This window comes from Ochotona curzoniae, unplaced genomic scaffold (assembly GCF_017591425.1).
Source record: "Ochotona curzoniae isolate NIBS_2020 unplaced genomic scaffold, NIBS_Ocur_1.0 contig_3498, whole genome shotgun sequence".
NCBI classification, from domain to species: domain Eukaryota; kingdom Metazoa; phylum Chordata; class Mammalia; order Lagomorpha; family Ochotonidae; genus Ochotona; species Ochotona curzoniae.
The window spans coordinates 5716573-5731806 of record NW_024465885.1 but is presented as its reverse complement, the minus strand read 5'-3'; the positions used below and the strand labels follow the sequence as shown (position 1 = coordinate 5731806).

The window sequence follows — 15234 nt, the reverse complement described above, 5'->3', positions numbered from 1 at the left end:
ATTAACTAATAGCGCTGGGTAACAAAATCATAGATAAAAAGAAAGTTTTCTTTACAGAACTATTAAAGCTATTTAATAAAGGAAGAAATGTGATAGAATTAAAACAGACTATCATGGAACTCTAAGGGAACTCAGCATTAATCTTTAACAGTTTTATAATAAGAGAGAAAATCAGACAACATATGGGGTGAGGAATCTCTCAGGCTTCTTTTATGGAGAAGCTAATCTAATCACAAGGACTCTGCTGACATAATCATCTCCCCAAAATGCCTCCTTCTAATAGCATCACCCTGGGGGTTAGGATTTCAACCTGTAAGTTTGAATGAATACAAATACACAGACAGTAGCATTCCAAAGATTCTAAATTCAGAGAGAGAGGGTCGAGCATGTCTGATTTGTAATTCCTAACACAGGTGAATGAAAAGAAGAACATACGAGAAATAGTTTGGGATTTAATACAAAGACATACTGTCAAACAGAACTGAACAAGGATTTGTTGTCTATGTCAGAGTTGACACTCTCCCTCCATAGCATGTCCTCAGCCAGGCTTAACAGTCAGGAGATAAAAGGAATTAGCGGTAACTGGACTATAAAATCATTAGCTTTCTTGTCAATGAAAAATTTACAATTTGATTTCTGCTGGGAACCATTATGCTTACTGCAGGATAGATTTTCTTTCAGCAGATCAGCTCACCTCTTGGCCATTGTGGAAGGGTATAGCACTACATTTTCACATAATTGCTTCTGTTCAAATCCAAATTTCATTTAACGTTTCCCCCTTCTTCTCATTTCCACCTTTTACTCTCCAGAGCTCATGATTAATATTTCCATTTTATTTTAAGGATATTTAAAGCTCCAGAAAACAGAACAGCAGTCCGTGAGGTAGAGTCAGACTCGTGGGCAAGGAACATATTTCTGAGTGTATTAGCATCAACAGTGCCAAAACTAAATGCAGATTTGATAAATGACACAAAGTCATTACCTCTCCATTTCCCTTTCTGCTGATTCGATTTTTACTAGGGCCAAATTTTCCACAGAAACAGATCAGATTTACAGCAAATATGAAGATTGCATCTTTTATTTATAAGGAAAAAATCTTCCCAAATACTTTTTCATCAAAATTATGTGAGCTGTAATACTGGCTTTCAGAGTATATGCCAAGTATCATGTAACTATGGTCATTCCTAAGGGAACTAATGAGCAAAGACCTTGAAGGGCAATCTCCTCAAAAGTTACTGAGACTATCAATTCTAAACTTGATTACTTGAGTCAATTTGTTAATGAAGTTTGAAGATGAAGCTGTGAGAAGCAGGGACAAATACATGTGCTTGCTGCCCTTCCTCCATTCTCTGTCTTCCTTGTGGAACATTTTTGTGTGAGTATCCTAAGGTATCCTACACATTTAATCAATGCATAGACAAATACAGAATTAAGAAAACAATATCACTAATGATTAATAGTAAAAATACAAATATCTTAGCTATTTTGGACTTAATCACAACTGTCAAGAAAGTTCTGGATAAAACAGAGAGTGGGTATTTAACCTAACTGATCAACACTTGTTTCCACATCAGAGTACCTGAGCTAAAACTCCACTTCCAGTACCTGATTCCACCATCTTACTAATTTGGACCCTAGGAGGCAGCGGTGACAGCTCAAGCTGGGAGCTAGGAGTTCAACAAGGAGTACATATCGAGTTTCTAGCTCCCAGCTCGGTTGAGGGCATTTGTGTAGTGAGCAAGTGCATGGCAATGTTCCAGCTTTCTCTTCCTCTTAACTAAACAGCATTTTAAAAAGAAATAACTAGGATAGGAATAGAAAATTACATAGAGTTGCAGAGGAGGCTGCCGACTCTAGATTGTTGAGTAGAACTGTTATGGTAATTGCCACACAGCAGGCTGAAGAATTCAGACTCTATCCACATAAATAGGACTAAGTACAACATCCCCAAGTATGGTCTGGAAGGAGATAATTTAACATTCACCTCTTTCTGAAGATTTAACTCCTTACACTAAGAATGAGCAAGACAAGGAAAGAATTACAAAGATAACATGAGGGAAAATGGAGTGTTGAACACAATTTCAAATCCTTAATGGTGTTCTCTTGTACAAGAATTATCACAGAATTTAAATAAGTTGGCACAACAGTTAGGATGCCGTTTAAGATACCCAAATCAGAGTATGTAGTTTGAGTCTCAGTCCCACATATCTGCTAATGTGTACCTTGAAAGGTGTAAGCTAGGGTTATGATACTTGAGTCTCTGCAGCCCAGGCTGAATTCCACTGTTCTGACTAAGGCTTGACCTAGCCCTAGTGTTGTGCCATCTGGGGAATAAACCAACAAACAGAACATCTCTGTTTCCCTTCCTTTCAAATAAAACAAAAGTGAAAAACAAAAAAGATCAGAGATACTTGATTAAACACATCCTACAAATTTAAGTACATTTTGCAAAAAAAAAAAAAATGTAATCTTTTTTTTAAATAGAAAAAAAGAAAAAAAAACTACATGCTAGAAAGTATATTCCACTGGGACCAGCATGCAGGTAGCCACCACATGTGATGCCAGCAACTCATATGGAAGCTGATTTGAGTCCCTGCTATTCCACTTCCAATCTGGTGCCCAGAAAGCAGTGGAGGATGGCCAAAGTGCCTGTGCCCTGTACCCATGTGGGAGAGCCAGACAAAGCTCCTGGCTTCCGGATTCAAAACAGTATAACAGTAGCCATTGTGGTCATTTGGGGAGTGAAACAGTAAATGAAATATCTCTCTCTCACTCTCTAATTCCTTCAAAATAATAAATAAATCTTTAAAAATAAAACAAATATTACCCAAGACACTGACATACACAATGATTATTTCTGGATAAAACCTCAAAAGAAGAGGCAATAAAAGCAAAAACAGACAAGTGGGATTATACCAATTAAGAAGCTTCTGCTCAGCAAAGGAAATTATAGAGTGAAGAAACCATCAACAGAGTGGGAGAAGATATTTGCAAACTCCGCATCTGATTAACAATTACTATCCAGGATATAAGGAGTTCAAAAAATTCAACAACAAAGCAAACAATCCAGTTGAGAAACAGGCATAATATTTGAAGATGGTTTTGTTTTTATGTATGTCCATATTTATTTACTTGAAAGACAAAATGACAGAGAAAGAAAGGGAGGGAAAAAGAGAGAAAGAGAGAATATCTTCTATTCACTGATTCATTACATAAATGCTTACAGCAGCTGGGGCTGAGCCAGCCTGAACTCAGAAGTCTAGAACTCAACCCATGCCTTCCATGATCCTCCAGGTGGCTCAACCTACAGTACCACAATATTTGTCCTATTCGGATACAATTTTCAAAGGTAAAAAGACAAATGACCAACAAACACATAAAAAAAATGCTCTGTATCACTAGTCATAAGAAATATACAAGTCAATCCACGATCATCTTCCTCCAGAAAGAATGGTTACTACCAAAAAAAAAAAAAAGTCAACAAATGAATGTTAGCAAACATACGTACAAAATGAAAGACCAAAACACTGTTACTGGAAATGAAAAGCAGTAAAGCTATTATGGAAAAAAACATAGGGAATCCTCAAGAATCTAAAAATAAATCTATCATTTGACCCTGCTGTCCCAGCTCTGGAAAGATATCAATGGAAATGCCCTCTTCATAAGAAAGAGATACATGGGGCCAGGACCATGGCATATAGCAGGCAAACGCTCTGCCTGTGGTACCAGCATCTTATATGGATGCCAGTTTGATTTCTTCCAATTCAATTCCCTGCTACTGTGCCTGGGAAGGCAGGGCAGGATGGCCCAAGTGCTTGGGTCCTGTATCCACATGAGGAATCACCCATGTAGAAAACATGGAAGAAGCTCCTGATCTCTCTCTTTCAATCCTTCTCTCAACGTAATGCTTCTTTTCAAATAAAAACAATACATCTTTTAAGAGAAAGAAACTTGAACTCCTATACTTATTGCAGCAGTATTCACAATGACAAAGCTATGGGATCAAACTAAGTGCACACCAGTTGATGACTGATCAGTGTGTGCCTATGTGTATGTGTTGGGGGGGCGTGACTTGGGAAGAGGGGAGAGAAATTCCAGAGCCTATAGAACTGTATCATAAAATAATAAAAGAAATAAATTTAAAAAATAATATATGCATACAACAAATATAACATTACTCAACCATAAAAGAACAACAACAAGACAGACTGGCATGCACCATGCCAATGGAAAAGCCAGACACAGAAAGACAAATACAGTTTGTTTTCTCTTATATGTGGAAGTTAGCTTTAAAAAAAAAAGGGAGGGAATCCATATTTCCAGTACACAGATATTTATAGAAGTTGTCTTCACTGAATTATAACTTTACATAATATATCATTCTTTCCTCTTTTTACATTTGTCATATGTATCTCTTTCCCTTTCTGTTTCTACCACCACCTTCTTCCCTCTCTCCTCCCTCCTCTTTCACAACTCCACTTTTAAGTAAATAAAAAATTTTAAATAATATACTATGACCAATGAAAACTCACTGATCCCAGTGTCCTTGCAGTACTGGACCAAATATTGTCCCATAACTTTTAATAGATGATTGTACTTCTGGACGTTGAGAAATTCCTGTTTATTGTGAGATGGCTCCAAGATGTCCAAAGGTATATTAACAACTCCAATAACCCCTGCACCAAGACTGAAGAAAATAAATGAATATTATGTATTTTGTTAAGTGTGGCTTAAGAAAGAAAAGTCAAATGTATCTTGTCATTTTAAATCACTAGTGTTTAAAAACAAACTTATTCACTTGGTGTGAACCATGTCAAACTTTAACAACTTAAATTTCATATCCAAAGTCTATAGTGATCTCAGATTAATTCTGTTGAGAAAAAAAATACAAAATTAATTTAGCATATCACTACTAAAATCCTATGCTTATTTTTCCAATCACCTTACAAAAGGGTTCAGCGCAGTGAGAAGCAGAGACTTTTTTTCAACAGGGGATGCTAACAATGGTGCCTTCCTGCAATGGACTGGCAAAATCCTCCTTCTGGCACTGGATGGAAGGACCTTTCTTTGCCTTCATCTGAGGTTGAATGGATTACTCACAAGGTAAACAGCTAAATGTTGTTAGCTTAATTAATAAACTTGATTTTTTCCAATATTTTTTTTTCAGTTGCACATGTGTGTAGCTGAATCCTTCTTGGAGATAACCCATTTTAAGGAGGAGTATCCGACACCTGACTCACTGCCCTTTGGCCAGGTGCACAAGTCATGCCTTCCCAGTTTGGGCCCACTGCCCATCATATCTTTCCCTACTTTTCTCAAGTACACTGACTTCCCTTCACTGTTCATCCTGTAAATCTAATTAGGGACATTATTTCTTCCAGGACACCTCCCACTTGGTTTCTACTGTTCCTTTTATGTATTTATTCATTTTCTTTCAAATTTAACACTGGGCTCTGTCTCAGGAATACACTGATGGACAGGAAGGACAAAGTCCAAGGTTATAAAGTTTCTTTCTACTAGCTATGACACACAAAAAGCACTAATAAACAGATAAATGCACATCATTTCAGATAATAATAAATGATATTAAGGGAAATATACCAAGTTCTATAATATGTGAAAAGCAACATATGGAAATGACTGATGGCAGGGTTCAATTCTAATTAGACAATCATGAAAGAGCTTCTTGTGGCCAGGACTTCAGAGTTCATGCCTGAATGGCATGTTAGGGCCATCAGTAAGATTCAGGGACAGGAGGATCCAGGCAGAGGGACTTGTAAATTTGAAGCCCTTGAGCAAGGATGAGACTAGGAGACACAAGGAACAGGGGATGACGAAGAGTGAAGTCCTCAAGCCAGGCAGAGAACAGATCACCAAAACCATAGGCAGCCATTGTGTTCTAAATGGACTGTGATTCTAAGCAAAAGAGTCAGTTAAGTTTTAAAAGACCATTCTTGCTGTATTCATATATTTTTATAATTTCGTTTGTAATCGTGTTCCTTTCCCTGCTTTATGTATTTCTTGGCAAGACAAAGTAGGTCTTTCTCTGCCTCATTTATGATAGCATCTTGCACATGTCACTACTATAGAAGCACCTGTTGAATGAAAATGAATAAGTTGACTGGGAGTGAGGATGAAAGCTCATAGATGCGCTCCCAACCAATGTTACTGGTCATAGTTATACTGGTGATTCTTGTCTTATCCTGTGGTTCCTTTTCAGATTCTACATACTTGATGAAAGCTGCTTGTGGGATTTGTAGGATTTCTGACCATTGGGAAAGTACCAGAATGTTTTACTCTATGCTCCAAATGAGGAAACATGTTTAGTAACACATGCTTATGCAAGTAACTGGCAAGAATTCATACATAAAATGGAAGAAAACATCCCTACAAGATTGTAGATTTTTCCTTTCTCTCCAAAGATTTGATATTGTTGCATTGCCTTTAAATCAGATAATGGTAAAACACCAAATCTGTCCAGGAAATGCACTGAAAATTTTTTGCAAAAACAAGCTTTTTTCTTTCAGCACAGATGCAGCTTCATTGATATTACAAATTAGGCAAGTCATTGTCATTGACAGGAAACGTGAAGAAAGGATGTGACACCTGCTCCCTTTATGATTAATCATCTCAGTCCACAGACAGAATCCAAATGTCATCTCTCACTTCCTGTGGGTGCATCTGAAAACAAAATCATACTTACAGGGACTTCAGTTTCAGTTGTGGACCCACTTTCTCATACATTTTGATCAAACGGTTATTACTATAAATGAACATTCCAGCTTGATTTAGGTTTTCTATATTCACTCCAAAAAACAGGGAGAGTGTTTGTGTTCTTTTTAATGCCCTAGAATTATATTTGGAAAAGTTTTTATTAAAAAAGTATATAGTTTACAAAATTGTTCATAAATAAAGCCAGAAGGTAAACATGGAAGGAATGATCTGTAATAAGATATTCAGATGTTTTGCAAAGCCCACTGTATATATTTGGCATCACTCTACAGCCTCATATTCTGTACAAGCAATAACATCAATAACTACACCAGTCAAATATGTTCACTGCTTCCAAAATATCTCTGCCAATTAAAACTTACAAGAATCAGACAATGTCAAGAGTTCTTGGATGCTAACTTATCTACAACATACACTGAAAAGTAACAAGTCGACTATTTTAAATTTTAGGTATTTCTGACTTTGGATTTCTACATTTTAGCAGGTTCTCAGGTCCCCAAACATTTGACACAACTTTGAATATGCTATAATACACTCTTTTGATCTCTCTATAAAATTTTTCAAAACAACACAGATAAAAGCCAATACATCACTTTTACAAAGCCACTGACAGTGAACACCTGGTTTTCTGACTGTCCTTCCACACCACTCTAGGTGACTTTTACTGATGAACAGTACACTGTGACAGGAACAATGATAGTAACAATAGCCTGCTGAAAAGTGCCCCAGACATGAGAGGCAGCCCTCACTTATAATACAAGCTCATCTTCTAGCAATTGTAACTATGGATGAGCTACTTAAATCTTTCTGTTGCACCTCAAACATGGGAATTCCTCCTACCTGGCCACAAGTTATCTCATGAGGACTGAAAGCAGAATGTTAACTATAATCCTGGTACAGGTTAGATTCATAACAAGTGGTATTTTCCATTCAAAATCAAGAATGGTACCCATATAAAATTCTTCCCCTGCCCTTGTCCTGACTCCCCAACCATGGTTTTACATTTCAGATCATGACCATGCGATGCAACAAACTTACTGAACTCACTACTTGCATACATCATAAAAAAGACAATGATGTTCTATTAGTCCTTCCAATTGGATACAGAGAACATGAGGTTCTCTCGGGTAGAAAATGTGGATTAATACTTGTTTATTAAATATATGCACATCTAAAGCAAAAGACATATAGATAGTACTTTTTTTTTTTTTAGAAATCTCTATTTAGTAATGAAATCCCAAATCTTCAACAATACAAAGTTCCAACTGTTTAAAACAGATCCTAGCACGGAGCACTTAAGTTATGACAACATTGTTCTGTGGTGCTGAGTGACAGCCTGACTGTCTTCAGGTTTTTTGAAGCAGAATTTTTCTATGAAAACAGGTTCAAAATAACTGGCATTATTATTATTATTAAGATACCAATGTGTCACTTTCAATACATTTCACTATGATTACAAGCAAGTCAACAGAAGGATTTTTCTTCTTAAAGAATTTAAAGAGGGATTTCTCTGTCAACTAAAACTTCTATGAATCAATGTCAATTACTTTGAAAAATGCATAAGTAAAATTACAAATTTGTTTTGAGAAAAGATATGCTTTGTGACAGGGCACAACTGACCAACAAAAAGGGGAATCCTTAAAATACTTCCTTAAGAAAGGAATTTCTCAGAGATATTACAGTTTTCAAAGTCTGATCACACTTCGATAAAATAATAATTTTAGCATTTTAGCTGGAAAAAGTAAGTCAATCAAAAAAATAGGTGGTTTTGATAACCTACCCTTGCCATTTCTATTTTGGATATATAAATGATACCCTAACTGGAACACTATTTCATATCTTAAGTTTTCAGCTACTGCACCAGGGAAGAGAACTGAAGCAACCCTCAAGTACACAGGACACACAGGGGCAGTGAAATTGTCAGCTGACTCCCGTAGTAGCTCATCTATGTATTTTCATCCAAAGGCTGAACTAGGTGTTCATTTTTTTTTCAAAAGTTTTACTAAAACTGAGACATACTTGTGCATATGCAAATGTATACTTTAAAAATATTTTCCATTTTTGTTGGGGAACCTTGGAAGTATTAACATTATAATAATGAAACATCCCAAGAAGCAAAAGAGAAATTGTCAAAGCAACTACTGCATCTGTCTTTAGAAGTTAACATTGTAGAGGATTCCTGCAAACAGAAAACCTCATGTCTTACCTCTGCTTCTCTCTAAGATTCTTACGCTTTGCCTCTACATCCTCCAAAGCTTTCTGTAATGCAAACTAGAAAAGAACATTTGTAGAGGGAGGACATTAAGCCGCTGAAGTAATGAAAAGCGAATTTCTTATTAACCCATTATCCAAATGCTTCAAGAGTAACAATGCTAGGTCACATTGTCTAATGCAATGTTGCCATGGAAGATACTCAACAAGCACTTGACAAATGACTAAGCTCCAAAAGCTAAGAAGATTAAAAAAACGCTAGCCTACAGTTTTCTTTTTTTGCACATTTCAGATATCCTCTCTGCCTTTTAGAGGAAAAAAGAATATCCCTTATATTGTCACAATGGCTTTGACACAAATTACATGAAAACCTGGGTGAGTTATGGTTGTGGTTTTTTGTCTGTGAAAATTGGAAATGCACAACTATGTGATGATTAAAACTTCGGCAGGAAGAGAAAGCAAGTAAAACCTTTATTAATAAACAAAAAAAGTCTTTTAGAACAAGTTCTGGATACCTCTCCCTTTACAAGGATAATTCATCCCTAGGGTTTTTGCCTTGAAGTGTGCACCAATACCTTTGCCAGTCATCTTCCTTATCTACTCTTTTAATAATTTGATATACAGCTAATTAATTACCCTGTCTCTAATATGTCCTCTCCAGACAGGGAGGAAGGGAACAATTCATTAATACAGTTCTCACAAATAAGCATAAGTTTTTATTGTGTTTAATTCACTTGCTATGAAACATGGGCATCTGTTTTTAGAAGCATACCACTAAACTAACAGTATTTTCATTGTCTTTCAAGGAAAAGAAAATAGAAAATGACTGGTAACTATTTTATTTCAAAATTCTACTGCACAAAAGAATTGCAGAGGTCAAAAGTTCAGTACATCCTACTTTGCCCCCTTCCCTACATTAAAGAAACCAAGATGCATCAGAACACCAAAGCCAGCTGGTCAAAGACTTCCCCACCTTCCCCTCAGTGCCCTTCACAGCACAGCAAAAAAGGGCAGCGTGATACAACCTGTTAGGACAAGAAGAAAGCGAGGTCCTGACCCAATGGGGACAATCGGTTTCAGTCATTCTCAAAGACACAAAGGAAGGTAGCTGATTTGAGACAAAGTTTTAAAAACATAAACTATAAAAATCAATAGTACACTTACTTTTATATAAAACACAATCCAAAATGTCAACAACACATGAAGAGGAAAAAAAATTAAAAGTCTTTTGAGAAAGCAATGCATAGTTGGCTTTGAGGAATTATCACGTGCTACTTTCTGATTTTATCCCCTACTAAAGACCTTAGCATATGAAAGCTGTTAGGAAACACAGCCTTGGACCTTGGAAATTTAAGAGAAAATCACTGAGGGATTCATATATTTAGTCCACAAAAGTTGATGCAAGAATGGTTAAAGAGGGCATCTTTCTCTGCATTATTCCTACTTATCCTTTTGCACTAAAAAAAAAAATGTTTTTCAATGATTCATTATGATAGAAAAATCTTTGTAGCCATATTTTTTTGGTTAAAATTTAGCAACTTTACAATGCAGGTCCTACAGTCATATTCTATTTCTCCTAGTTGCCACCAATTATAACTAATAACAATAGAATTTTATAACACCTCACTCAGGGGCATTTTGCAGGGATAGAAGAGAATGTTTATGAACTGTGCAGAGCAACTCATGAAAAAAAGAGCTTAGTAAGCTGGAAGCTTTGTTATTAATATTGATAATTACGGTACAGGATTCCTAGTTCTAAAAAGAAAGATGGCTTATTAGTCTTCTCCTTGCTTTCACATTTGTTTGGGTCCGCACGGAGCTATAATTTGAACAGACTTTTTTCAAGAAGACTTGATGAGCGAGTAGTTTTCTGCTAGCCTTTCATTATTTTATCCTTCTCTAGTATTGCTGTCTGTTTAACTGTGAGGAAATTGTGATGCTCTACCCCACTGTTCACAGGCACCCCACGTGGGATGCATCTTTGTTCTCTATTTCAGCTTTTGCTGTCTCACTCTTCCTGACTGGCTAGGTTTCTTCTCCCTTCTCAGCACTTATTTATTTTGTTAAAAATCAACTTAGTCTTCTGGGTCCATCTGTGTTTAAACGTTTAAGAGGTAAACGATCAGAGACAAGTATGCACAGCAAAAAGCAAATGACACTGTTTGCCATTTCACAAGAGTGCTCTTCTTATCTTGTACCTTGGCAGGAGACAAAGAAGTAGTGTCCGGATGGTTTACTTTGGTTTGTGCTTCTTTCAACGCAAGCTCAGCTGCGAACAGAAGAGAGTGAACTTTTATCAAGCAACCTTGAAACATGTAGCTGTGACCAGAGAAAATGACATACACATTTTCATCTTAAAAAACTCTACAGTCTCTTCACAGCTCTGCACATGTTAAGTGTTCTTTCCATTGCTTTTTTCTTTCTTATGCGTGTCAATTTACAGCACATTCATTCACAGGATTAAACTTAAAAGTCATTACTGAATCTATAACTCAGAGCCACAAAGTAAGGATATAGAACTTTTGTCAGTCCCAGAAGACTGAGGAAATGTAACTTTATTGCCACTAAAAAATGAATGAATGGGCATAATATTCTCCTTAAACTAAATGCCATGGTGTGCCCTGAAATTACCATGAAAACCAGTGCCTAATTTGTACCAATATGCACTGATATGTATCAAATTCTAAATGTGTTCAGGATCATAATGATAGCAATAATGATAATATAATTCAACAGACCCAGAGATAAAGAGTCTGTGGCCACAGTGCGTACAGGTGGGAATCATGCTGGGTTAATTGTGACAGCTCCTGTGATGCCTGCAATCATGTGCATCTCAGAATGAGTGCTCTGATAACATTTGCTGAAACAATGAACTATAACACATAGGCCATGGTTAATTACATACCAATCTTTACTTCTTCCTCCGCCTTTTTAGCTTCATTTTTAAGTGCCCCTTTAAAGGAAGATGTGACATACAGATACTTTCTGGAAGGAAAAGATAAGAATGTGATAAAGAGAGATGATCATTTAAAAATACATCATAGGAGAAAATCTTTCAATAGACTGTATACTCTAGAGACACATAATTCTTAAAAAAGATTCACTGAACAAGTTACATCCAGTTGGTAAATTATGAGTTATAGCTGAGAAGAAAGTCCTTGCCTTTTTACACTTACCAATTTTGATTTTGGTAGAGAACTTCAGGAGAGATCAGAAAAATCTTTGTCCACATAATCATTCACTTACCAATGTAAAACAGAATAAGACTCTTTAAAAAGAGTGCTTGCGAGACTGCTTTGTTAACAGTTTCTAGTTATAATACAAAATCCTCTTACTCAATCATCACTGACACTGGATAAACTGTTCCTGCCTATCTCCAAATAATTATCTGTAAATAAAATGCTCAAAACCACATTAACGTATCATCTTAAACTACTGAAAGTACACAGTCTACTTCCTTGTTTGATAAGCCTCTTTTCAAAGTTGGCCATTTTAGTGACAGCAAAGATGCTGAGAACACTCAAAGCAAAGGAAAAACTTACATAGTATATATGCACAAACTCGAAGAGAACACAGGATAGGTCAGAAAGCCTGCATACAGTAGCTCTGAATGCAGGAAAAGTATGTGTTTCTGTTACAGGAATTTCTTGGAATGAGGGTTTAAATGCTGGTTTAAACTATAGAAAGAACATCATCCCAGAAAAGTACTTGATCTGAGAATGTTAATATCCCAGTCTGATCTCTGTAAAGCTCAATTTCATTGAGGCTTTTGCCTCCAATCCTCATAGTGTCAGCAGCTCACCAGCATATTACATTTGCGATGTTTAGACAATCTATGGTTCCATTTGCCTGGCTAGGAGTGCCCAGACAGCTGATGAAGCATTATTTCTGGGTGTACCTGTGAGTCTCTTCCAGAAGTGATGGTATTTGAATCAGATTTAATAAACAAGGTCAACCCTCACAAGCATCATCCAACCCATGGAGGGTCCAAATACATCAAAAAAGGTGAGAGGAAGACTAATCTGCAAGCTCGGCATCTGATAAAGCATCCAGCTCCCCCACCACAGGACATAAGAATCCCAGCTTCTCAAGTCTTCAGTCTCATTACACCGTTGCCTGCCCTGACTCGCAGACCTTCAAATTTAGATTGTTACACCACTGACGTTCTGGGCCTTCAACTTGTAGTCAATAGATTGTCTCATGACAATTTTCACAATAAATTCCCTCTTATAGGATTCTCATTATACTTCCTAATGATTCTGTTTCTCTAGAGAACCCTAACAAAGTTTTCACATGTGTTCAGTAAGTGATCATTAAGGAACTGTAGATCATTCCTCAAAACCAAAACATTTTACAACATATAAAAAAGAGATGGTTGGGGCCCAGCGCGATGGCGCAGTGGCTAAGGTCCTTGCCTTGCACGCCTGGGATCCCATATGGGCGCCAGTTCTATCCCGGCGGCCCCACTTCCCATCCAGCTCCCTGCCTGTGGCCCGGGAAAGCAGTCGAGGACGGCCCAAAGCTTTGGGACCCTGCACCCGCGTGGGAGACCCCGGAAGAGGTTTCTGGTTTTGGATCGGCATAGTATCGGCCCGTTGCGCTCACTTGGGGAATGAATCATCGATGGAAGATCTTCCTCTCTGTCTCTCCTCTCTGTATATCTGCCTTTCCAATAAAAAAAATAATAAAAATAAATCTTTAGAAAAAAGAGAGAGATGGTTAGTCAGACAGAAGAGAAATTTTAATATGTGCAAACAAGTCTATGCCAGGCGTAGGCAAATACAACCAAACTTAGTGATTTGTCATTCTGCTACAACATGAAACTTAAGAGTGGCTCTTCCATTTGGAGAGGACTGTATAAAGAAAAGAATTGTAAAAAGCAGAAAGAATTAATTCACCTGTATCTTTACTATCAGGTCCTTTTTAGAAAAGGTTTGCCAACCTTTGAATGTACGCCCATAGTGATAGCTTTTAAATGATAACTCTGTTTAAAATTGTCATCATAAGTTCTGACTTTTAGACAATGTAAGCAGTAATACAAATTCTTCACTAGGTACTAGAAGGTCATGTATAATTTAAATGTTTCTAGTTGGAGTCTGATTGTGGCCTGCTTATTTAAAATTCCCTTCCATTACCTCAAAAGAAACAATACAGAAGTATTTAAAGCAGAATACATTTATTATTAATTAGGAGTTGAGCTGTCTGGTGTCCACCTGCTTTGGTTAAAGACCAAGGCATATTACTTACTAGTAGTATAACACTAGTCAAATTCCTTCTTATCTTGTGATTTCACTTCCTTATCTCCAAATGAGGATGGTATCTATACCCAGGGTTGGTTTTGAGAATTAACGATGATAATGTACTAAAATAATGAGAATTATGCCAGTTCATAGACTGTACAACACATTTCAATAATAAAGGCTAGGGCTTATATATCTATATAAATTTATATATAAAATACATAATTATGTATAACATACATACAGGATTCCCCCTCAGTGAGAAGTCTGAAGGGAATATGCATTCAAGATTAATGAAACGTGTAGCTAGATGGATTACTTTTAAGAACTTGAAAGACTTAACATCAAGTTATTTGCAAGAAAAGACAACTGTTTAAAAAAACCTACTGATACCTCAAAAAATTACCAATATCCTATATTACCTACTTCAGCAGTTCAATAACTAATTCAAATCACAATAACTAACTTCATACCTGATGCTCGTAGCTTTATTTGTAGGTAAATTTTACAATGAACCAAAGGAAAGAAACACCTATAAAATCTAAGTTGCAATAGTAGCTTGATATTTTTTCCCCATGATTTTCTTTTACAATGAGCATTATCCACTTAAATCAACTATAACATGGAATGTCATATTAGTCTATTTTTATTACAAAACAACAAAACTTTGGTTTTACAATAGAAAATTATTGGTCACTATATTTATAATTTTAAAATGACATATCCACCATAATATGTGATAATTCATTTTAAATAAAATTCTTTAAAAACCCAATATAAATCAAGAAGAGACTCATTAGGGACTGGCATAGTTGTATAGCCTGTTAAGCAGCTTCCTGAAATGCTGATTTTTCCATTTGGGATATAGTTTGTGTCCCAACTGTTCCAATTCCAAACCAGCTCTCTGCAAACAGCCTGGGAAAGCAGTAGGAGATGGCCTAAGTAATTGGGTTCCTGATACCCAGGTAGAGAGACCCAGGTAGAATTTCAGGATCCTGGTTTCTACCTTGACCAGAGTGGCCATTGTGGCCATTTAAGGAGTAAGCCAAGA

At 36.5% G+C, this 15234-nt stretch overlaps 1 protein-coding gene across 1 annotated transcript in view; it reads right to left on the bottom strand.

Annotated features, from left to right (window-relative positions):
* The window catches only part of MORC1 (MORC family CW-type zinc finger 1), a 155481-nt gene that overhangs the window by 103900 nt on the left and 36347 nt on the right, over positions 1–15234 (bottom strand). Inside the window, 5 exon segments of the mRNA XM_040980917.1 lie at positions 4533–4687; positions 6704–6847; positions 8939–9003; positions 11142–11212; positions 11849–11928. Of these exon segments, the coding sequence (XP_040836851.1) occupies positions 4533–4687; positions 6704–6847; positions 8939–9003; positions 11142–11212; positions 11849–11928 (515 nt within the window).